This window comes from Manis pentadactyla, chromosome 4 (assembly GCF_030020395.1).
Source record: "Manis pentadactyla isolate mManPen7 chromosome 4, mManPen7.hap1, whole genome shotgun sequence".
NCBI lineage: Eukaryota > Metazoa > Chordata > Mammalia > Pholidota > Manidae > Manis > Manis pentadactyla.
In genome coordinates, this window is record NC_080022.1 from 55,546,436 (window position 1) to 55,573,447 (window position 27,012).

The following is a 27,012-nucleotide window of genomic DNA, read 5'->3' on the forward strand; positions in this document are numbered from 1 at the left end:
TGGCTAATAGGTCAATTTTTTTCTCAAGAATTAAAGTCACTTCTCAGATTACTGACTATTTTCCTATCAGATTCATGGGTTGCTCTCTTCTTAGTGCGGACACCCTTGATTTTTCTTCTCTTTTGGAAAATCCTCCAAGGCAATAGTTCTGAATCTTTTTAAGACCACAGATATCTTTGATAATTAAGCAAAAATTATGAACCCTCTTCTCAGAAACAAGCACAAAAGCCCACACTGACAAAACTATGCAAATAATTTCAAAGTTTATCTTAGAATCTCTGACTTAATACCTATTTCCAGTTCTAGCTAAGTTTATTTGAACACTAATTTAAATATACCACCTCATTTTTGCCAATAGAGCATTTGGTAGCTGGTCTAATATAAAACCTAATATATTCAATATCTTTCACCTTTATATTTTTTATTTTCTCAATTTGACTCATTCCATTTACTCATTCATTCATTTATTCATTCTTAATCAAACACAGATAATCAAACACAGATTACATGCTCACTATTATATAACATAATGAGGATACAAAGTTAAGACTTGATCCTTGCCCACAGGGAGTTTACAACCTCCTCAGGAAGATATATATGCAAACAGTTTATATACAGCCTGGTAAGAGCTATGATAAAGGTACATATAGGATGCACAAAAAGAATGGGAAGTTTTCCTGGCAGAGGTGACACTTAAACAATAAAGGGTACAAACTATTATATGAAGAATATATTCTGGAGATCTAATGTACAGCATGGTGATTATAGTTAATAATACTGTAATGTATAGTTGAAATTTGCTAAAAGAGTAGATCTTAAGTGTTTTCACAACACAAAAGGGTAACTGTGAGGTGATGTATGTGTTAATTTATTTTGTAGTAATTATTTCACATTATATACATATATTAAATCATCACATTGTACATCTTTAAAAAATCATTGTACAATCTAAATATATACGATGTTGGTTAATTATATCTAAATAAAGCTGGAAAAAATTCAAAATATTTTTAAAGAGAATAATGATAAACTGTCAAACCAAAGGAAGTTTGTTGGTGAGGTGGACGGAAAAGAAGAGGAAGGAGATATTAGGACAGATCACTCCAGCTGGAGACAATTATGAGGAATTATTAAATATTTGAAAAATAATGGTACCACTCTCAATAATAACATAAACATTCACTCAAAACTAAATAACATTAGTGTAAATTTTTACTTCTCCCTAAAAAAAAGCACATATTATAGATTTATCTAAGTCTTCGATTCTTACCTATTATCTAGTACTGGAACATTACTGTTGTTTTGTACGTTGTAAATTGCAATGGTGCCATTGTGATAGCCAACTGCTAAAAGGTTAGGTGCGCCAATAGAAAAATCCACAGCAGTAACTCCATATGGACTCTGATAAATGCGTTCTGGCCACTGAATTTAAAACACTGTATTACATTTTAAACTTGGTTTTGTAGACCACAATTAGGTAGGGTATAATGGTGGGTGACAGCTTGTCTGGTGGCAGTGGGGACATGAGAAGAGTTAGTCTATATTCAGTTACTGTTCTCTTCCTAACTTCTAATATGGATAAGAACAAAACCTCAATTAGTCATTTCCTTTACTTTGATGAGTCCTCATTTCTCAATACTTAAAGAAATATAGTATGTACTTTATAATAATTATCATATTTTTATAATCTTTCAATAGAATTTGTATGATCATTACAGATCTACCTTCTTAAAGAAACAAATAATGGGCTCCAAACAAATGATCTAGCATCATATATTCCTATATGCCAGTATCTGTTTCAGATGCTTGGATTATCTAGTCATTTCCAAACAATGGGTAGAAGCTCCAAAACTATGTTACTCTTTTCTACAATTCTGTTATGAGTTTTCTTTTTTTTTAATGTCTAAATCCTTTCTTGTTTCTAACAATCTACATGGAAAACAAAACCTACTGATGATGGATCCCCTATCAATCCTTCCATAGGTTTAAAATGGATTCTTCCTTTCTTTTATGCTATATTAGCCCAGTTTCCTAACAAACTAGGGCTATTTATTTAAACTCTAATAATTTCTATATGTGCTTCTGTTCTTTTTCTAAGATTTCCACTTCACATTTCAAGTACAAACTAAAACTAAATGTAAAACTGCTAAGTAACGGACTAAGGTTATTTAGCAAAAAAAAAGTCCATGACATTCTTAATCAATCTCTTTGAAAAAATTTATGGCAATCAGATAGTCATATTAATTTATTTTATATTATTGAGAATAGTAAATTTCTATCTTATAAGGTTATGAGTTATTCATATATTAAGAAACAACCCAGTATTAAATGAAACATAATTGTCAAAGGATTTTCACTTGCAAATTCATTCTTCTTTATACTTAGTTGTAGTAAACAATAATAATTCAACTCTGGACCATCAGATCTAACAGCACAGATAGATTCTCAATAAATATCTTTGAATGAATTTATAAATGATTTTACTTTATGCTGTATCAGCAAAAAAAAATTTAAAGAAAATACAGTCTTGCTTGATACAATTTTCTTGGCTTTAATTATCACACACAACTATGTACTTTATAAGAATTATGGCAACGTTTAATTAAATAAAAATGGATCTTATTCCTGTTTGGGTTACCATGGGATTCTTTATTGACCAGCAGCAAGCCAATCCTCTTCTTTGCTCTTTAAATCCAAAGTGCCCATAGCCAACTGCCAAAAGGTCCTGAAAGCCAGAAAAATACATTTGAAATAAGAGGATATGGCAAAAAAATATTGGCAACTGTATCAATAAATTGTATTAAAAATAGTGATGACATTTCAACTGAGAAAAATAACAGCATGCCATCTATTTTTTACACCTCTATTTTCCTAAGGAAATAATAATAATAATCACATTTGCAGACTGAAGAACCAATTGCTAATTAAGTTCTATGTACTGAAATAATCTTTCAAGATTGTACTATTACATTATAATGCCTTGTGTGTTTTTGAGAATGACCTAATTATTTCAAATATCAAATAAAAGACATTCAAGTTAAAGACAAATGCCATGGACTGAATTGTCTCCTTCCCAAAATTCATATGTTGAAGTTCTAATTCCTAAAGTGATTATATTTGAGGGTAGGGCTGTTAGGAGGTAATTAAGGTTAAATGAAGTCTAACGATGGGGTCCTAATCTAATAGATTGGTGGCCTTAAAGGTAGAGACACCACAGTGCACGCTCTCTCTCTCTCTCTCTCTCTCCATCTTATGAGGACACAGGAACAAGGCAGCCATTTGCAAGCCAGGAAAAGAGGCTTCGCCAGGAACCAAATGAGCTGGCACCTTGATCCTCGACTTCCCAGCCTCCAGAACTGTGAAAAAATAAATTTCTGCTGTTTAAGTCAGCCAGTCTATGGCATTTTGTTATGGCAGCCCTAGCTGATTGATATAGCAGACCATTTCAAGAAATTCTTATATAAGTATATCCAAAAGTTTATACAATGCTATATAAAACAAAAATTTAAAGACTGACAAAATCCAGCCTCTTCATTGTAATCAGAATATTTTCATCAAAAATATATTTTCTTGCCACCACCCTACTTTCAAGCCAACTATCATGTTTGCACATAGCACCTTATAAGGTGTGGCAATAAAATAATAAGGCTAATTATTAAACATATATAATACAATAGAATTTAAGGAAACAAACTACTTTTAACCACTTAAAAAATACACTAAATATTTATTCCAAAGATACTGCCATTACATAAAAGGTTTTTGGAACTACAGGTTGAGTATCATGTTTTCAGAACCATTTATAAGCCCAGAATATAAGTCTCATTACTATATTATAATCATCTCTTTCTTTACAAACATACCATTCTCTAGCTTGATGATTCTGGGTTTGAATTCTAGCCAAATAGTGGTGGGTTTCACTCACTAGTTGTGTAACTTTGACAAGTTATTTTCTTTCTGTGCTTCCATTTCCTTATCAACATAAAGGGGAAAATAGTACCTAAGTCACAGAGTTGTTGTGTTAATACAAGTACAGCACTGATAATAGTGTCTGTACATAATACATGCTATTTAACTATGTGCTATTACTAGTAGTAGTAGTATTTTAAGGAATCTCAAAGTTATTTTGTACATTTGCAGAGTCACTAGATTAAGTATATACTTTTAAACATGATTAATTTAAGGAGAATACAAATTTGGATACAGGAGTTTGGTGTGTATTAAAATAAATCTATTATGTAGTATCTCCTAGTTCATTTCTCAATATCTGATATGAATTCAGAGAATGTCATTCCAACTATATCTCCTAAAATAAAAATGGTGATGTATTTATATTAAAGGAGAAAAATATTATTTTGTAATTATTTGCATTTTCCACTTGCAACATGAACTCGTTTTAGAGGCATTTTAAAACTAGAGATTACGTCAATTTAAATCCTTTCCCTAATATCTGAGAATAAAGTCTTCATTAGTACTTGACAACTGCCCTTACATGCTAGAGATGGGATTGTTAAAATGTCTGATAACTTACTGGATTGGTCTTATTCCAGGTAAGGCTGCTCACATTAAGGCCTTTGGTCAAGTCACAGGAAAAGGACCAAAGTCGTTTCAAATTGGCTGGTATTGTTGATTGTTCTGCACTTACTTCTATTTCTTCTTCCTCTTCCTTCTTAACCTCTTCTTCTACCTCTTCAAGTTTTTTATCTACTATAAAGTACTCTGGCTCTTCAAGTTCTGGTTCTAAAATTCAAATATAATAAAAATATTATTGCTCTGAATACCTACAGGAGGCTGCTAAAGGCTTCAAAGAGCATCTCTGTCTACCACTGACATTTCAAGCACCATCCACCATCTGCTTGATCATATAGCCCAACTGAGAGGGCACCCTGAATAGCTACTTGGACCTGTGGCAGAATCTTCTGTTGTTCTGGGCTCCACTCAAAGCTAGCAGCTTTTCAGGTCACTCAGTAAGCTGATAAGAGTAGCACATCCAAATGAGGAATGTGTTGCCTCCAAACTGCAGAGATCCACTAGGCATTATGCCTCCTTTTTGGTTGTAAGAGGTGCTAGATCAACAGCTTATCCTTCACCTTAGAAGGTATATCTTGATATATCCCATGCCAACTGACCCTTGGAAATTTCACTGAGGGAGAAGGCCCCTGAAATTTTGTCAGATTTGTTTCTCACCTTCTGACATGCAAATGCCTTACTAATAAGTTTATTTATTGCTTACTATGTCCAATCAGCACAGTGTTGTCAAGGAAATGGACCAGTGTGATATCTTGTTGGAGGGAAAGGTCTCTGCAGACTAAATTATGGAATAAAGCTGAAGAGTTGATATAACCTTGAAATAAGAGAGTGAAGGTATATTGCTAGCCAGGTCAGGTGAGAACAAATGGCTTCTGGTAGTTTTTACCAACAGGTATTGAAAAAAAAAACATTTTCTTAATCAGTAGCTATATACTGGGTACCAGGGGAAGTGTGAATTTGCTCAGGCAATGAATCTCCATCTGGAACAGCAGCTGCAGTTAGAGTCACAACCTACTTAAGTTTGCAACAATCCACTATTATTCTCCAAGATCCATGTGCTTCCTATATAATCCAAGTAGATGAGTTGACTGGGTGATATGGTGAGAATCAACAGTCCTCCATCTTTCAAGTTCTTGTCTATAGCATTAATCTCTAAAATCCCTCCAGAAATATAGTACTGATTTGGTTTACTATTTTCATAGATAGAGGCAGCTCCCACTTAGCCATTTCCTACCATAATGGCCCTTACTCCACAGGTCAAGGATCAAGTGTGATGATCCAGCCAGTTGCTGAATATTTCTATTCCAAGTATACAGTTTGGACCAGGGGAGACAACCACAGGATGGGTTCAGTGACCTACTGGACCCACTGTGATACGGACCTGAGCTAAAACTCCATTTGATCACCTGACCTCTTAAGTCCTTCTCTGACTAGTAGACCACAGTGATGTTTTGGGTCTCCTGGAGTTAATGTCAGTTCACAGCCAGTGTTCCAAAAATCCTGATATTTCTGATGATTTCCTTTACCCCAATGCACAGTCACCCTAGTAAAAGGCTATGTCCCATGGGGGAAGGCTGGGAGAAATATTACCAGTATACATTCTATAACATTGTAGTGGGATACCTTCTCAAAGAGATACAACTTTTGAAGGGCTATGATTTTGTTTTGGTGTTTCAAGTTAGACTGCTATTCACTTGACTAAGAACTCTTCTGGTTATACAGATCAAATAAGAATTTAGACTGTTATGGACTGAATTGTGTCTCCCCAAAATTCATATATTGAAGCTATAACCTCCAGGATCTCAGAATGTAATGGTATTTGGAGACAAGGGATTTAAAAGGGTGATTGAGTTAAAATAAGGTCATTAGTATGAATCCTAATCCAGTATAACTGATATCCTTATAAGAGGAGACATTTAGAAACACTGAGAGACACAAAGAATGCACATTTACAGAAAAAAGACCATGTGAAGAGGCAGCAAGAAGGTGACCATCTGTAAGCTAAGGGAGAGGCTTCAGAGGACACCAACCCTACTAGCACCTTGATCTTGGACTTTCTGCCTCCAGAACTGTGAGACAATAAATTCCTATTGTTTAACCACCCAGTTTGTAATATTTTGTTGTGGTAGTGCTAGTAAACTAATAGACCATCTAGCTATTTCTCTTCTAGGAACATCAAGATCAACTAGCTAATGCCATGGGTCTCTGCAAGTCATTCTATTCTAATTACTACTTTGTCCATTACAGTAACCAAATTTACCATTAAAAAAAAAAATTAAGTACTACAACTTAGTCCCAGGATCAAATCATCATTATTGCATTTAAAGATCTCAGTTCAGTAGGAGAAATTCCCACTATAATTTCTCACCTACAGAGAAGAGTGACCACAGAGCTCTTCAGTGATGTTGATTCTCTCCCTCACAAGTTTATTTCTCACAATTGTGATAGAAGTTCTATTATCTGGATCCTCCTGGGGTTGATGAGCAGGTCACCATGATAAATCTACTGTAACATTCCAATTTCCCTAAAACTCTGGACACCTCTTTCTCTACAGTACACCAATGCAGTTCTGATAATTTATCCTCATTTAGTGAAGGCCACATTTTGATTCATTATCAGCCAACCAAAAAACAATCTCAGAGCCATTTCTTTTTTTGAATTTTTAAAAATTTTGGTATCATTAATCTACAATTACATGAAGAACATTATGTTTACTAGGCTACCCCCTCACCAAGTCCCCCCCACAAACCCCATTACAGTCACTGTCCATCAGCGTAGTAAGATGCTGTAGAATCACTACTTGTCTGCTCTATGTTGTACAGCCCTCCCCATGCCCCCCCCCCACACTATACATGCTAATTGTAATGCTCCCTTTCTTTTTCCCCACCCTTATCCCTCCCTTTCCACACATCCTCCCCAGTCCTTTTCCCTTTGGTAACTGTTAGTCCATTCTTGGGTTCTATGATTCTGCTGCTGTTTTGTTCCATCAGTTTTTCTTTGTTCTTATACTCCACATATGAGTGAAATCATTTGGTACTTGTCTTTCTCTGCCTGGCTTATTTCACTGAGCATAATACCCTCTTGCCCCATCCATGTTGTTGCAAATGGTAGGATTTGTTTTCTTCTTATGGCTGACCAATATTCCATTGTGTATATATACCACATCTTCTTTATCCATTCATCTACTGATGGACACTTAGGTTGCTTCCATTTCTTGGTTATTGTAAATAGTGCTGCGATAAACAAAGGGGTGCATCTGTCTTTTTCAAACTGGGCTGCTCATTCTTAGGATAAATTCCTAGAAGTGGAATTCCTGGGTCAAATGGTATTTCTATTTTTAGTTTTTTGAGGAACCTCCATACTGCTTTCCACAATGGTTGAACTAATTTACATTCCCACCAGCAGTGTAGGAGGGTTCCCCTTTCTCCACATCCTCGACAGCATTTGTTGTTGTTTATCTTTCGGATGGTGGCTATCTTTACTGGTGTGAAGTGATATCTCATTGTGGTTTTAATTTGCATTTCTCTGATGATTAGCGATGTGGAGCATCTTTTTATGTGTCTGTTGGCCATCTGAATTTCTTCTTTGGAGAACTGTCTGTTCAGCTCCTCAGCCCATTTTTAAACTGGATTATATGCTTTTTGTTTGTTGAGGTGTGTAAGCTCTTTATGTATTTTGGATGTCAACCCTTTATCGGATCTGTCATTTATGAATATATTCTCCTATACTATAGGATGCCTTTTTGTTCTATTGATGGTGTCCTTTGCTGTACAGAAGATTTTCAGCTTGATATAGTCCCACTTGTTCATTTTTGCTTTTGTTTCCCTTGCCCAGGGAGATATGTTCATGAAGAAGTCACTCATGTTTATGTACATGAGATTTTTGGCTATTTTTTTTCTAAGAGTTTTATGGTTTCATGACTTACATTCAGGTCTTTGATCCATTTTGAATTTACTTTTGTGTATGGGGTTAGACAGTGATCCAGTTTCATTCTCTTACATGTAGCTGTCCAGTTTTGCCAGCACCATCTGTTGAAGAGACTGTCGTGTCCCCATTGTATGTCTGTGGCTCCTTTATCATATATTAACTGACCATATATGTTTGGGTTAATGTTTGGAGTCTCTATTCTGTTCCACTGGTCTGTGGCTCTGTTCTTGTGCCAGTACCAAATTGTCTTGATTACTGTGGTTTTGTAGTAGAGCTTGAAGTTGGGGAGCAAGATTCCCCCCACTTTATTCTTCCTTCTCAGGATTGCTTTGGCTATTCGGGGTCTTTGGTGGTTCCATATGAATCCAGATTCTCTGCTTACTGGACTCGTACCAATACATTTGGCCTGATCTGACTTTATATTCCTTCCCTCACTCACCTACATCATTAATATACACTCCCACATATATTCCCCGGATTTCTGCCTGCATAATTTGGAAAAAACTGGCAGTCAATTATCTAAGAAGTCATAGCAACCTAAAATGTATATGTACCTAACAATTTCAAAATACATAACTCCCCCAAAAAAAGATCTGAAAGGAGAAATGAAGAAATCCACAATTATAGATGGAGATTTCACACTCCCACTCTTCTCTCAATAACTAATAGAAAAAACTGATTTGCTTTATATTCTACATAGATTAGTTTGCATTTTCTAGGATTTTACATAAGTGTAACCATACATTATGGGTTTTATCCTAAGGAATTTATCCTAAGAATGAGTGTAAAATCTCCCACTCTTCTCTCAATAACTAATAGAAAAAAGTAGGCAGAAATTAGTAAGGAGTCAGATGACCTGAACATCACTATCAACCAACTTGACTTAGCCAACATTTATAGAACCCTATATGCAAAACCACAAGAATACATATCCTTCTTAAGTGCCATGGTAGATTCTTTAAGACAGACCATATTGTAGGCTATAAAACAACCCTGACAAATCTAAAAGAATAGAAATCATACAAAGTATATGACCACAGTGGAATTAAATTAGACATAAGAGAAACAAAGCCAGAAAATTCCAAAATACTTGGATATTAAGCAACATATTTATAAATAACACATGGGTCAATGAAGAAGTCTAAAAAGAAATTTTAAAATATTTTGATTGGACATACAACATAGCAAATTTTATAAGATTCAGCTAAAGTATGATCAGAAGGCAAATGTTGGAAAAGAAGAAAGTTAAATATATATCTGACATATGATCCACCCATTCCACTCCTAGGTAGAGAAATGAAAGTAAATGCCCATAGAAAGACTTGTACATGGATATTCATACCAATTTTATATGTAAAGCTCCCAAACCAGAAATACATAGCAAATCAACAGAGAAAAGGATAAATATAGTATAGGATATTCATACAATGGAATGCTAGGCAATAATGAAAAGGAATGAGCTATTGATACATGCAACAACATGAATGAATCTTAAAATAATTTTGCTAAGTGAAAAGAAATCAGATAAAAAAGAGCCCATAATGTATGGTTACACTTATGTAAAATCCTAGAAAATACAAACTAATCTATGTAGAATATAAAGCAAATCAGTTGTTTCTTTAGAATGGTGGAGGGGCAAGGAGGAAAGGAAGGAAGGATTAGAGACATGAAGAAACATTTGAGGGTAATGAATAAATTCATTACCATTATATATAACTGTATATATTACCTGATTATAGTGATATGTCAAAGCTTATTAAATTGTATACTTTAACTAGGTACAGTTTATTGTATGCCATATATACCTCAATAAAGCTGTTAAAAGATAACAGAGAACAGTGGTATATAACTGTTTAAATGAATCCAAGAAAATATAAATACCACAGCATTTTTTTAATTGTGAGAAAACTTACATTCATTAATATGCATAGATTTTTAGCTGTACAGTTTAATAAGTTTTGATAAACATACCCATGGACATAACCAACATTCCAATCAAGATAGAGAATTTATCAATCTATCAAAAAAGTTTCCTCATCCTACTTTACAGTCCACCATAAGCAAGCACTTGTTTGATTTCTATCACCTTAGATTAGTTTTATCTGTGATTGCATATCATATAAATGGATTCACTGGTGTGGTTTTTTTTGCTGATTCTAATCTTTTTTTTATTGGAACATAGTTGATATACAATATACATTGTTGGTATATACTTTTTTGTATCTGCTTTCTTTAACTTGATAATGTTTTTGAGATCATTCAAAATAACCATCAAGGTTATTATGTATATATGTGGTTCATTTATTTTTATTGCCGAGTAATGCTCTACCATTTGCTTATAATTGACCTATTGATGGATTTCTGGGCCATTTCCAGTTTGTACTTTCATAAATAGAGCTGCTATGAGCATTCTTATGCAAGTCTTTTTTGTGGTATATGTTCTCTTTCTGTTGGGTAAATATCCAGAAACAGGATTATTGGATCATTGGATGGATCAATGGTTAGCATTTTAAAAAACTTTCCAGCAGACTCCCAGTATGGTTGTACAATTTTATACTCCCACAGAATACATGAAAAACTCAGTTGTTCCCTGTTCTCACAAACACTGGTGTTGTCAGTCCTTTTAATTTTAGTCATCTCAGCTAGTGTATAGTAGAGTTTTGTTATGGTTTTAACTTGCATTTCCTTAATGGCTAATAATGTTTAGTAACTCCTTAGGTATCTATTGGCCATTTGTATATATTTTTGGTGAAGTTTCTGTTTAAGCCTTTTGCCTATTTTTTGTTAGATTGTTTATCTTTTTAAAATTAGTCTTTGAGCATCCTTTACAGATTTGAAATTTAAGATTTTGGTCAGATGTATGTATTGCAAACATATTCTCCTAGTATGCTGCTTGCATTTTTTTTCTCAAGTGTTATTCAAAGAGCAGACATTTTAACTCCACAAAAGTTTTATCTTTTTTTTTCTTTTATGTCTTGGGATTTTTGTGTATTAAGGAAACTTTTCTTATTATCACAAATGTTTTCTCTTTTATCTTCTATAACACCATAGTTTTAATTTGTATATTAAATCTATGGTATATTCTGAGTTAATTTAAACTCATTAACATTCATTTATTTAAACTCAGAATATTATATGGGGAGTGGTTAAGGTTCACTTTCCCCCAGTACAGATATCCAACTATTTCAGCACCATTTATTTAAAGATCAAACTTTCTCTACTGAATCATCTTGATAGTGAAAAATCAATTGACCATATAAATCTGTATGTATCTCTGAACCCACTATTTTGTTTCAGTCACCTATATATATGTCTATCCTTAAACAAATACCACACTGCCTTGATTCCTATAGCTTTATAGTAAGTCTCCTGTACTCAGGTAGAGTAAGTCCTTCAATTTATTCTTCTGTTTCAAAATTGACTTGGTTATTCTAGGTCTTTTCCTTTGCCATTTAGAATTTAGAATCATCTTGTCAATTTTAATTATCTTTAAAGAAATTTTAAATGGTGGGAAATGTCTCCTACTTTTACTCATATTTTCCAATTCTAACATGCTTCATTCCTTTGTGCAGATCCTAATTTCTGTTATTATTTTACATCAGTTTGAAGAATTTCATTTAACATTTCTTGCAATGCTGGTCTGCAGGCAACAAAGTTTCTAAGCATGTTTATCTGAACATGTTTTTATTTCACCTTGTTCTTTGAAGTATATTTTCTATAGGTGTAGATTTTTTTTTTAGCACAGTAAAATGTCATTGCATTATCTTCTGGCTTCTGATGAGAAATAAGGGCATTATAGCTTCCTTCCCTAAATGAAATGTCTTTTTTTCTGGTAACTTTCAAGATTTTTTAATATATTACTTATGATGTGCCTTAATTTGGTTTTTATTTTATTTACCTTATTTAGATTTCATCGAGCTTCTTGTAACTGTTAGCTTAAATAAGGAAAATTTTCAGCTATTCTTTCTTCAAAAAATTGTTTTCTGTTCCTCCTCCTCTCTTTTCTACTACTACAATACCAATTACATGTATGTTCAATCACATCATCTTGTGATACAAGTCATTGACAGTCTAATTTTTTAGCCTTATTTCTTCCTGTGCTTCGGTTTGGAGTGTTCATTTTCTGTCTTCAAATTCACCAATCTTCTGTAGTTTTTAGTATTCTGTTAAGCTCATCCAGTAATTTTTCAAGTATTATATTTTTCAACTCTAGAAGTTCCATTTGGTTCTGTATGTAGCTTTCATTATTTTCCTCATTATGTTCTTATTTTCCTTTTATATCTCTTCAGCAGACTTTTTTTTAGAGCAGTTTTAAGTTCACAGCAAAATTGAAGTCAAAGTGCAAGAGTTCCTATATATTTAAACTTAGATACATACAGTGCCCCCAGAATCAACATCCTGCAACAGTGGTATTTGTTACCATCAAGGAACCTACACGGGCAAATCATTATCTCCCAAAGCCCATAGTTTACATAGGGTTTACTCTTGGTGGTGTACATTCTATGGATCTGGACAATTGTGCAATGTCATGTACCCACAATTATAGTATTATGCACAACAGTTTCATTACTTTTTAAAATCTTACATCCTCTGTCTATTCATTCATTCCAACATTCTAATCCTTGGTAACTACTGACTTTTAGCGTTTTTTAGTTGGAATTATACAGTATGTAGATTTCTCAGATTGGCTTCTTTCACTTAATAATATACTATTAAGTTTTCTTCATGTTTGTTCATGGCTTGATAATTCATTTCTTTTTAGTGCTGAATAATATTCTATTCTCTAGATATTCCACAATTTATTTATCCATTCACCTACTGAAGGACATCTTAATTGCTTTTGGCAATTATCAATAAAGGTGCTATAAACAACTATGTGCAGGTTTTTGTGTGGATATAAGTATTTAATTCCTTTGGGTAAAAATGTATGTCCACAAAAAGACATACAAAAATGATCATGGTAGATTTATTCATAATAGCCCCAAAGTGGAAATAGTCTAGGTGTCCATCAACATGTGAGTAAATATTCAAATCATTATGACATATTCATAAAATAGGACACTATTCAGAAAAAAAATGAACTACTTATACACATGTCAACCTAGATGAATCTCAAAAACATTATGTTGAGTAAAAGAATCCAGACATAAAAGAATACTTACTATATGAACTCACTTATATGAAATATCAAACAGTTAATCTTTGGGGAGAGAAATCATGTTCATGCTTGCCTATGATGGGGAAATGTTTAACTGGAAAACAGCACAAAGAAACTTTTGGAGTTGATGGATATATGCTCTATTTCAGTTAATGTATTAGTTACACAGGCTTATATATTTTCAAAATGTATCAAACTATACAGTTAAAATGTATGTATTTCATTGTATGTAAATCTAACCTCATTAAAAATTTTCCTATGGTATTTCTACTTCTTAGATACATTTAAAGAAATAATTTACCAACAAATGCCTTTAAAAATGTCAAAATTTACAATACTCTGTAGATTTCAACTTTATAACTTTTTAAATATAGAATGAAAACTTTACATATATGACCAAAAATTTTAAATATCAACATAATATGAGAGAAGAAACTTGGTTTTTCAATATTTTTGGATCTTTGTAAAGAAAGACATTTATAACCATTTGTCACGCACGCTATATTGAAATGTAATATTTTGAAGTAGGCATATAAGAGATCGATATAGACTTGAAGGATCAAAAAATATTTCATGAAGGAGTTTGTCCTAATCCATACTTGAAAGCAGGGAATACAATAGGCAAAGATGGGATGGGAACAAGGGTGGACTGTCAAGCGTATGCCAACTAAAGGTAGTAAGGCAGGAAATTTTAGGTTCTGTTTGGAGATCAGGTAAGCCTAATATGGCTAACTTTTAGGGTCTCCAAAAGCAATACAATGAGATAAAGTGGCCAGATTCTAAGTATCTTTGAATGCTCTATTATAAGGTTTGTAATTTATTCTGGGCAATGGGAATGTGTTGAAATTAAATGCCATGTTCAAACCTGTGTCACAGGATACATCAGCATGCCAGCATGGTAGAGTGGAAAGAGAATTAGAAAGGAATCAAAAGACGTTGGTTGAATGCCTAGCTTTGTCAAAGACTATGTAAACTTAGAAAGTTACTATAACTTCATTTTCTTCATTCAAAAATTAAAAGGTTGAACTAGATAATCTTTAAAATCCTTCAAAATATTCTGTGAACATAAAAGATGGGATTTGTAGGAATGCCCTGTGATAAAATTAGGGAGAAGTAATAAAAGGCACAACTTGGAAAGTGTCAATGGCAATGAAAAAGGCGGTTTGAATATGAGACAATAATTCAATGTAGGGACAAAGGAGAGAAAAGAGCCACAGATACGTATGAAGTTTTGTATCTAAGGAATACCTCTTTCTGTGGGCTCCCTTCTCTGGACTCTACTGCTACTCACATGTTTAGTGTTGAAAGCTATATAAATATATCTTTTAATAAGTGAAAATGCAGTCTGGAGAGTGTATCTAGAAATATTAACACCATTTAACTTTTTAAATTATTTGAGCTCATCTAAATTTAATTGTTTTTTAAAAAATACCTCTTAAAACAGGAAGCTGACGATAAGCTGCAAGTTTTGGCTGAAATACATTTTCCATTAGAACTCGTTCCATAAAAAATAAGTCCTGATGAAACTTGTCAGATTTCAAAATGGCTTCTGAGTAGTCGTCTTCATCATCATGGAGTTTAGCCAGAATTACACTTTCTATATCCATCAGAGAACTAGCTTCACTATCTGTAAAATACAAACATGATGCAATGGTAAGATAATCCATATAATATATTACTCATGCATTCTAAATACTCTAAAAATGACATTTTGTCATTACTATTTGTTTTTCTCCAGTACTCAACAACTTCAACAGACATTTATTGAATACTTTCTGTGTACCAAGCACATGCAAGATATACATATATTATCTCATTTTGGGATTCTTAACCACTCAAAAGTATAGTGTTTTTCAGAAGATAAGCAATGATAACTTCATGAGGTAATTTGTATCACTATACATTTTTGTTCAAATTGAAATAAGATTATTATCAGTCTTCAGATAAAAGTATGACTTGATTATCATTTCATAGGAATATTATACTTCCATATTAATTTTTTATTGATATATACAAATTATTTTAAAATGTAGTATATTAAAACTATGTGAATTTATTATCTTGGAGTCCTGTAGGTTAGAGATCTGATACATGTCCCACTAGGCTAAAACCAAGAAGTTAACAGGGTTATGTTCCTTCTTGTAGGCTTTAAAGGAGATTCATTTCATATCTTCTCCAGCTTCTAGAGGCCAACCATAACCCTTCCTCCATCTTCAAAGACAGAACAATTGCATCTTTCTAACCTTCGTCAGTCATTGCCTCTCTCTGACTATAGCTGGGAAAGGTCTTCCACTTTTAAGTACCCATGTGATTAGAATGGGTCCACTCAGGTGATCCAAGATAATTTCCTCCTTTGAAAATCCTTAAATAATCACATTTGAAAAATCTCTTTTGCCATGTAAGGTAAAATATTCATAGGTTCCAGGAATTGGGATGTGTACACATTTGGGGAACTATTATTCTGTCCACCATGTTAAATACATTGAAAAACCCTGGACATTATATATAAAACAAACATAGGAATCCTTTAAAAAGTCTTTGGGAGAAGATGATAGCACAACTAGAGTCCAAATGAACCAAGGAATCATCCAGTGGCGAGTTCTCTGGGCTTACTTACTGCCACATACACTCTAGACATGGAGTTGAAGAGGCCAACAACCTGGAAACACAAATGGGTAAAAAGAAAACCCTCAAAAGAAGCCTCCCTTGTCTAGCCAAAGGACCAGGAAAAGCAGAGCCTTGCAAGAAAGAAAATTTTAGATTAAAGCCACTCTATTCCAGATGCACACCACATAAAACACACCCATGCCACAAAGGCTATGCAGAGAATGTAGACTTCCACCCTTGCCAGGCAGTAACAAGGCATTCCAATCTCCCAACCCTCCAGTGGGTGTGATGTCAGAGAAGTCTCAGTAGGGAGCCAGGATTTTCAACCCTACAGACATAATGGTCATGCTGCCCTTCCTGCAATATATCAGCAGAGACCATTTGGGGAACATGGAATTCCACACCCACCTTCTGTCGCTCCACTAGAATAGTCAGAATTGGACTGGTAGAGAGTCAGAAATTATATTACTGCCCAATAGTAATGAGACCATCTCCCACTCTGTGGCATCAAGGGAGGCCTCTTGTACAGTAGTAAGTAGGCCCTCCTATCAATCCCAGCTATGGAGGTATCAGTGGAAGCCAGAGCTCCACATTCACTCCCTCCAAGCACTGATGAAGAAACTAACTCCCTCAATGTCACTGAGTAGAGAACATGAACTTCTATGACTACCTGGCAGTAATGAAGCAGCGAACTCCAATATCCTCTTTTCAAAAAAGCCTACTAAAACAGAAGATTTAAGGAAGATGCAGACTCTCTTAACAACACTCCGAACCTTCAGGTTTCATCTGAAAGTCATTCATCATACCAAGAACCAAGAACTTCTCAACTAGAGTAAAATAAAGAAGGAAAGACACAATCAATAGACACTAACACTGAGATGACAGAAATGACTGAATTATCTGACAGTTTAAAGCAGTCATCACAAAAATGTTTCAACAAGTATTTATGAACATACCTGAAATTAATGAAATAATTGAAAGTATTACAGAAGGAACAAAAAGTCTTAGTAAACAATAGATGAATCAAATGGTAATTGTAGAACTAAAAAATACAATAACCAAAATTTTAAAATTCAATATGGGCTCAACAGCTGAATGGAGGTGACAGAAGAAAAAAATCAGTGAACTTGAAGATAAAACAACAGAAATTACCCAATGCTTTATGAAAAGCTTAAAAAAAATAGTCTGAAAAAAATGAAAAGAGCCTCAGACACCTGTGGGACTACAAAAGAACTAACATTCATGTCATTGGCATACCAAAGGGAACAGAGAATGAGGACAGGACTGAAGAAATACTTGAAGAAATTACAGTTGAAAATGTCCAAAAATGGACAAAAAAGAATAACATACAGATTAAAGAAACTGAATTTCACCAAAGATAAACACAAATAAATCTACACCAAAACACATCATATTCAAACTTCTGAAAACTGAACTGAAAGAAAAAATTCTATAAAGCAGTGAGAGAGAAATAACACCTTATATACAGGGGGAAATAAGGAACAATAGATGTCTTATCAGAAACCATGGAGGCCAGAAAGAAGTGGCATACATTTTCTGATTGTTGAAAGAAAAGAACTTTCAAGCTAGAACTGTATATCCACTGAAAATATTCTTTAAGAATAGAGAGGAAATTAAGGCATCCTCAAATTAATGAATACTAAGAGAATTTGTTGCCAGCAGATCTTCCATAAAGGAAGTTCTATCAACAGGAAGGAAATGATGAAAGTAGAAATTCTGGAGCATCAGAAAGTAAAACAGAACAATGGGTAAAAGTATACATTGGGAAAAATAATGGGTAACTCCTTTTGAGTTTTATAAATTATCCTTGACGGTTGACAGTAAAAGTATAATATTGTCTGACATAGTTCTCAATGCATAAATATTCTCCCTAAATATTTAGAGGAAAATATAAGGCAAACATTATAAACAGGGAAGGGTAAAAGGGCATAAAGGGAAGTAAGATTTCTATACTTGACATGAACTGGTAAAATGTCAAAACCAGTGGATTGTGATATTATGTATATATAATGCAATATGTAAAGCAACCACTAAAAAAGCAATACAGAAGATAAACTCAAAACACTATAGATGAATTAAAATGGAATTGTAAAAAGGTTTCAGTTACAAGCAGGAAGGTAGGGAAAAAAAGTAAAAAGAAACAAAACCAGAGAGAACTATAAAACAAATAATGGCAGACTGCACACTAACACCAATAATTACATTAAATATAAATGGTCTAAATATATCTATTTAAAGACAGATATATTTGGCAGAGATTGGATTAAAAACATGACCCAAATATGTAATGTCTGCAAAAAACCTATCTGAATATACACTATAAAAAGGTTTAAAGAAAGCATGGAAAAAGATACATTATGGAAACATTAACTGAAGGCTAGCAGGAATGACTACATGAAAATCAGATAGAGTAAGCTTTAGAATAAAAAAATTTTCAAAATGTGGGTAAAATTGCACTATTTCCAGAATCTCTTTAGTGCATCTTTATATCAACAGGTGTTTCCAAGGGGTGGAGAGAATAAGTCCATCTACATATCGATAGGTAATTACAAGGGCATGTGAGGATTTATCTGAACTGGAGAAGTTGGATGGAGCTCTCTTCTGCTGCAGCCAGGTCAAGAGAGAAATGGGGATAACTGCTTGTAAGAAATAAAAAGGTTTCTTAACTTTATTTTTCCCTTTGACTGATTTCGGTTTTAGAGGTATTTTGCCCTGGGATTTCCCCCTCGAGTTACATCTGGTGGCAGTCAACAGGACCTCTGAACCTGAAATCTGTCTAAATGAGTGCAAACTTTGGGCAGGCAGCCTCTAGAGATGATGGGGAGGTCCCAGTGGCTGCAGTGGTAGAGAGTGCAGCTTTATTCGGGAACCCCCTATCTGTGGGACTTCCAATTAGGGAGGCCCTAGTGGGGAATTTTCTAGGGTAAAGCACCTCCTAGAGGGGCGGGGCCTTCACCAGACCTGGGCAAGAGTGGAGAAAGCTGCAGAATTAGTCCTCTGTCAGATAGAAGACTGCTTAGAGGCCCTGAGTGGCCGTGTAGCAGCTGGCATTGTAGGATCTCTTTTTGTCGAGATAGTGGAAAGTGTTATCAAGAAGAGAAAGAGGATTATTGAGGAGAGAGAGACACTTCAGCAGTGCTTGGAGGAGCTGGATGATTACCTATGGGATGCCCTTAAGGAAGAGAGACAGTTATTGAAAGGACAGGTCATGCTCCTGGAAAATTCCTTAGCAGCAGCAAGGGGGAAAGCAGCAGGAGAGTCCACATTGCAGAAGGTCATGGGAGAGGGGGAGGAAAGAATGGTGCCTTCAGCTCCAGAGATGGTGGAGGAGGTGTCAGGAGAGGATGAGGTGGTGGGGCTGGGGGATGATCTGTTCCTAAGGGCACCAGCCTCTACTGTATTAAAGGCAGGCCCAGTTATAATTAAGAAAGTAAAAATACAACTGCAGGCTTCTGAGGGGGAGGAGCTGCCGCCTCCCCACGTGATGGAGCACTCTGTGCTCTGCCCCACACCTAGGATGGGCTGGTGGACATAAGAGTCCGGTTTCAGCAGAAGCCATCGGAACCTCTGCCTACATGGCTTTTGCATCTCTGGGATATGGGGGTGGAAAACATTCTTATGTCGGGTTCTGAAATGAGTAGACTGGCTACCCTGACAACTCACTCTTCCCTCCGGCGGCGGTTGCAAGATGCTTGTTAACACCTCAGGGAATCGGTGCTTCTGGATTGGCTGACAGCAGCCATCAGGGCAGTTTGGCCTAATAAGGGTGATTTACCATATTTGCCCACTAGCTGGAAACGTATGCAGAGCTCCAACAGGTGTTGCAGGAATTGGGCATGAAAAATATCATCTATAATATGGACCCCCAGATCCCCGATGAGGAGTTGTTCACTGTAGGAATGAGAAACCTGGTGGTCCATACATTTCCTCCATCTCTCTTTGGGTCCCTAGTGACTATTCTTGCCCTGCACATGGGCAACCCATAAGTGAGGCTACTCATAATTTAGCAGATCTGGAGGAGGCTGAAACAATAAGAGCCCAGAAGGAAGTATGGGCTACAACTAAAAGGAGAGGTGTAAAAGGCCCCATGAAGGTCTCAAGGACCACATATGGGTTGACTTGATAAAAGCCAGGGTAGTGAAAGAAAAACCTGATGGGCTACCCAATAGGATTTTATTAGAACTGTGGCACCAATTAAAGCCAGAGCAGCAGTTCCAGCCGCTGAGGTCCAGGACATGGAAGCCAGAGGCAAAGCCCCATGTGTGGCCTGTGTCCCTGCAAGACTTTCCAGGAGCAGTACTCAGGCTCCACCTGGGCCCTCACCCCCACATGACAAAGATTGGGCATTGCAGTTTTACTGAAGGGAGGGTCAAGGCCCCCACCTTGGGGGACATGGTGAGGATCAGAGGCCAAAGGTAGAATTAGCAATTCATTGGTTCCCTGTGAATGTACAATGTGTCCTAGTGCTGGTGGACACAGGAGCTGAATGTTCTTTGATTTATGGTAACCCTGAGCATTTTCCTGGGACCTCTGCTATGATAGATGGCTATAGGAGTAAGGCAATTAGTGTGAAGAAAACCCAGATCCTATAGTGGATAGTGCATTTACCCCCAAAGGAGTATACATTTCTCTCATCCTGGAATATATTTTGGGGGTGGATATTCTACAGGGCCTGTGGTTACAGACCACTCCAGGCAAGTTCAGACTGAGGATATGTGTGGTAAAGGCAGTTCTGAGGGGTCATGCTAAGCACCCATCTGTAGCTCTGCCTGTACCTCAGCGGGTGACAAATATTAAGCAGTATAAATTGCCTGGGGGGTACAAGGAAATTGAAGAAACTCTACAGGAGTTTAAGAGGGTGGGCATCATAAAGCCCATCATTGTCCTTTTAATTCCCTAGGGTGGCCACTGGGAAAGCCAGATGGCTCCTGGCATATGACTGTAGACTACAGAGAATTGAATAAAGTCACACCCCTTTTGCATGCTGCTGTCCCCTCTATAGCAGACATTCTGGACACCCTCAGCCATGAACTCAGAACGTATCATTATGTAGTAGACCTTGCTAATGCTTTCTTCTCTATTGACATAGCACAGGAAAGCCAGGAACAGTTTGCCTTCACGTGGGAAGGCCAGCAACACTTACTAGGGCTGGTGTATACCAGTGGAAAGCAGGGAGAACTTGCTTTTGAGCCACTGGTAGCCAACAGTCCTTATTAGGAGGGAAAATCCCCTATACCTGAAGATGCTTGGTATACAGACAGCTCTAGTTGTGGGCAGCCCCCAAAGTGGAGGGCTGTGGCTTTCCATCCTAAGACTGAGACAATATGAGTGGAGGATGGAGAGGGAAGAGCAGGCAATGGGTTGAGTTGCAGGCAATATGGTACATGATCACCGAGGAGCCCTCCCCTATAGTTGTGTGCACTGACAGCTGGGCCGTCTATTGAGGCTTGACCCTGTGGCTACCAACATGGTACTATGCCAACTGGATGGTTGGTCACCAGTCCCTTTGGGGGCAAAAGTTGTGGCAAAACCTACAGGCCTCTGGTCAGACTAAGACTGTTACTGTATGTCATGTGACTGGCCATTTGCCTTTGGCATCCCCAGGGAATGATGAAGCAGACACAATGGCCCAGGTGTGTTGGCTAGAAGGAAATCCCACCTCTGATGTAGCCCAATGGTTATATCAGTGTTTGTTGCATGCGGGGCAAAAGACAATGGGGACTGTAGTCTGTTGGTGGGGCTTGCCATTGACCTTTGAAGAAGTCAGCAACCTGGAGGGAGTGCCCTGTGTGCTCTAAGAGGAACTTATACCAAGTCCCACAGCAACATGGGACAACAGTAAAGGAGCTGATACCCCTTGTCAGGTGGCAAAGAGACTATATGGGACCTCTGCCGATATCAGAAGGATATTGGTATGCCATGGCTAGTATGGATACAGCTACTGGCCTGTTGGTTGCTTTTCCTATACATCGTGCAGATCAGCAAACCACCAAGAGGTCTGCATCTCTTTGCAGCCTATGGCCAGCCATGGGTGATTGAGAGTGATCAAGGCACCCAGTTTACTGGACATGTGTTACAAGAATGGAAGCAGCAATTAGGAATAAAGTGGAAGTTTCATGTACCAATGTACCATATAACCTTACTAGGGTAGGAATGATAGAGGTACAATGGTTTTTTGAAATCTGGCCTGAAGTTGGACACCAATAGACTACAGGCTGGTCAATTTGCTTATGGAAAGTGCTACGGCGTTTGAATGAAAAGTCCCGAAAAGGAGTCTTGAGTCCTGTGGATATGCTCACACACCTTGCTGCCTCTCCCATACACCTGTATGTGCAAACCAAAGAGGAGTTACTGAAGCCAGGATATGGCCAGCAGAGCAACATCCTGCTGCCAGCCACTACTGCATTAAACTCTGGTGACACTGTTGCATGGATGTGGCCCTGAACATTTTGACACATGGACCAGCAATAGCTGGCCCTTCTGGCACCTTGGGGAAAAGGCCTGGAAGCTGGCCTCCTGTGTATGCCTTGGGTAACAGGAGAGTGGCCCCCCAAGATTATAGTAGTGTACCCAAAATGTCTGGGAGGTAAGAGCATCTTAAGGGGAAGTTTTGTATTATCTTTATGTCCAGTGCCTGTACCTCCCATAGCCCTATATATTGACCTATCTGTAACTCCCATAGGGAGTGGGGTGAAAATCTGGTATACTAGGCCAGGACAAGATCCCATTCCTGCCACTGTTGTATCCCAGGACCACACTTTTGCATGTATCCTACCTGATGGACAAGATTTACCTATGTTGGTGTCATTAAAACATGTATCTTATCACTCTTAAGGTTATTTTCTTCTACAGTTCTTGTGGCCTGGATGTGCCCCCTGGCTGCAGCTGCCACATGATGATTGCTCTGAACTCCCTACCTATTTGTTCAGCTACTGAATGCTTGTGGAATAGATGAGATATTGACTTAATCTGCCTAAGACTTTGAATCTAATTGAAGCCTACACTTTGAGAATTATCATGATTTTATTGCTGTTGCTATTTTATGTTATTAGCCTGGTTATAATGCTCCAGTTTTCTTGCACAGGGGCCATTGCAGAAGATGGGGAACATGTAGATTATGAGGCGAGATTTCTGAAGGTGTGGGCTGTGGGTAAAATTGCAGTATTTCCAGACTCTCTCACCTGGCTTTAGCGCATCTGCATATCAATAGGTATTTTGAAGAATTGGAGAGAAGTAGTCCACCTACATATCAATAGGTAATTACAAGGGCATGTGAGGGTTTATCTGAACTGGAGAGATTGGGTGGAGCTCTCTTTTGTTGCAGCCAGGTCAAGAGAGAGACAGGGATGACTGACTGTAAGAAATAAAAGTATTTCTTAACTTTATTTCTCCTTTTAACCGATTTTGGTTGTAGAGGTATTTTGCCCCAGGATTTTCCCCCTGGAGTTACATGAAGCCATACAGCAACTTTATATAATGACTGTACCAAGAAGACATAGTAACTCTGTTTATGCATGAAAAAACAAGGCTATAAAGTATTTAAACAAAAACTTGTAGAACTGAAAGGAGAAATAGAGAAATCCAAAGTTTGGTAGAACAACTAGATAGCAGCCAGAATATAGAAGAACTCAACAACAGTAACTAAAAAAGACCTAGTAGACATTTATGTAACACTCTCTCAGTAACAACAGAATACATATTCTTTTCAAGTGCACTTGGAACATGTTTCTGGATAGACCATATTCTGGGCCATAAAACAAACCTTAATACACTTAAAAAGAGAAATCATAGTGTATTTTCTAACCATAAGAGAATCAAACTAGAAATCGATCAATAGAAAAATCTCCAAACACTTAAAAACTAAAAAAAAAAAATCTCTAAATAATCTGTGGTCAAAAAGGAAGTCTCAAGGAAAGTTTAAAATATTTAATTAAAATGAAAACAACATATCAAAATTTCTGGGACACAGCAAAAGCAATGCTAAGCTAAGCTTCCAACTCAAGAACCTAAAAAAAAAAAAAAGCAAACTAAAATCTATCAGAAAGAAATAGAAAATACATGGACAGAAATAAAACTGGAAACAGAAAACTAGAGAAAATCAGTGAAACAGCTGGTTCCTTAAGAAGGTCAGTAAAATTGGCACCCTTCAAGCAAAACAAAGAAAAAAAGAGAAAAGACAGAAATGACCAAATTCAGGAATAAAATTGGGAGATGCTACAGACCTTGCAGACATCAAAAGGATAATATAGGATAACTAAAAACAACTGTATATACATAAACTTAATGACTTAGATGAAATGAACCAATTATTCAAAAAGTACAAACTACTACAATTCATCCAATATAATATAATTTGAAATATAAGGAAATTGAATTTGTAATTGTAAAAACTCCCATGAAAGCAATCTCTGCACAGACTGTCTCACTGGAGAATCCTACCAGACATTTAAAAAAGAATTACCATCAATCCTACATAATCTCTTCCAGAAAATAAAAGAAGAAGGAAAACTCAATTTATTTGGAAGTTAGTATCCTAAAATCAGACAAAGAAAGTAAAAAGAAAGAAAGACACAGACCAATGTCTCTCATATAGGCACAAAAATTCTTAACAAAATATTAGCAAATAGAATCCAGCAATATCTAAAAAGAATTATATACCACAATCAATTGAGATTTACTCTAGTGGTGAAAGTGCTTTAATATTCAAAACAATCAATGCAATTCATCATATTAACAAGTTAATGAAGAAAAATCACATGATTATACCTATCAATGCAGAAAAAGCATTTAACAAAATTCAATTCTCATTCATGATAAAAATGAAGAAAAATAGAAATAGAGTAGATATTCCTTAACTTGATAAAGAACACTTACAAAAAATCTACAGGTAACATTATACTTGATGGTAAAACACAATGCTTTCTTATAATCAGAAACAAGGCAAGGATATCTGCTGTTACCACTCTTACTCAACACAGGGCTGGAAGTTCTAGCTACTGCCCTAAGGCAATAAAAGAAATAAAAGACATACATCAGAAAGGAAAAAATATGAAACTGCCCCTATCTGTGGATGATCTGACTAAGTAGAAAACACCAAGGAATCTACAAAAATACTGTTGGAGCAAATAAGTCCCTATACTACAGAGCCCACTGAAATTATTCCTAATAGCCAATTCTAAGCCCACTTACTCTGTTTCACCCACTCTACTATAAAAATCACAACAAAGTTTATTGACCACATTTTCTTCTCATTCCCTCATCCTCCTGACTAATCCTGGTGCTTCTCTTCTAGCCCGTAGCATAGAATGCTCCTCTTCTTGAGATCTGTGATTATACAAGCTATCTTTTCAATGGCAATAGTGTCCTGCTCTGTTTGCCTTGCCATACTTAAAATCTACCTTTTAAGAAAATGTTGTTTACAAGAAACCCAATTTAAATACAAAGACAAAAATTAAAATGAAGGGATAGAGAAATATATAACACTAATTGAAAGAAGCTGGAGTTAGCTATATTTAATTTCAGACAAAGTGTACTGCAGAGAAAGAAAATTATCAGAAATAAAAAAGGACACTGCATAATGATAAAAGGGCCAGTTCTCCAAGAAGACATAGCAATCTTAAAGTTTATGCAGCAAAAAACAAGACTACAAAATATATAAGGCAAAAACTGATAGAACTGAAAGTAGATAAATCCACTATTATAGATGGAGACTTTAACACTCCTTTATATCAGTAACTAACCGACCCAATAGGAAGAAAAGATAGAGTTGAACTGAATATCACCATCACAAATTTATAGAATACTTCCCGCAATAGCAAAAGAATACACATAAGCTCATGTGGAATGTACATCAAGATAGATCACATTCTGGGCCAAAAAGAACACTTTAACAAATTTTAAAGAATAGAAGTCATACAAACTATGGTCTCAGACCATAGGGGAATTAAATCTGAATACAATAACAGAGAGCTGGATAATCCAAAAACATTTGGAAATTAAAAACACACACATAAATTACAAATACATCAAAGAAGAAGTCTCAAATGAAATTTAAAAATATTTTGAATTAAATTAAAAGGAAAATGTAACTTAAAATTATGAGATGCAGCAAAAAGAGTGCTCATAGGGGAATTTATAGCATTGAATGTATATACTAGAAAAGAAAGAAAAATCTAAAATCAGTAATCTAAGCTTCCATCTTAGGTCACTTGAGTAAGAAGAGCAATATATGCCTAAAACAAAGCAGGAAAATAATAAAAATCAGAGCAGAAATAAATGAAATTGAAAACAGGATATCATTTGAGACAATGAACGAAACTAAAAGTTGGCTCTTTGAGAAGATCATTAAAATTCATAATCATCAGGCAGACTGACCAAGAAAAAAAAAGAACATATATACTGATAGTATAAGGAATAGAAGATGTGTCATCACTACTGATACCACACGTCAAAAAAATAATAGAGAAATATTGTGAATAACTATGCCCACAAATGGAAAAATTCCTTGAAAGACATAAACTGCCAAAACCCATACAAGGACAAATAGATAATCTGAATAGGCCTATATCTATAAAGTAATGGAATCAATAATTAATAACTTTCCAAAACAGAAAGTATCAGGCCTAGAGGTTTCACTGGTGAATTATTTAAGGGAAAAATGTCATTTTTACACTACCTATTTCAGAAAATAAGTAGATGGAACACTTCCCAACTCATTTTCTTAGGCTAGCTTTACTCTAATACCAAAACCAAATGAAGATATTACAAGA

General features: G+C 35.8%; 1 protein-coding gene across 6 annotated transcripts in view; it reads right to left on the bottom strand.

The window, feature by feature from the left end:
* Positions 1 to 27,012, bottom strand: part of DNAI4 (dynein axonemal intermediate chain 4) — a 110,961-nt gene that overhangs the window by 24,819 nt on the left and 59,130 nt on the right. For all 6 annotated transcript variants that reach the window (XM_057500305.1, XM_057500303.1, XM_057500302.1 and 3 more), the window contains 4 exons: positions 15,048 to 15,242; positions 4,532 to 4,740; positions 2,639 to 2,725; positions 1,271 to 1,422 (listed from right to left, as the gene is read on the bottom strand). In XM_057500305.1, the coding sequence (XP_057356288.1) occupies positions 1,271 to 1,422; positions 2,639 to 2,725; positions 4,532 to 4,740; positions 15,048 to 15,242 (643 nt within the window). The remainder of the gene's footprint in view (positions 1 to 1,270; positions 1,423 to 2,638; positions 2,726 to 4,531; positions 4,741 to 15,047; positions 15,243 to 27,012) is intronic.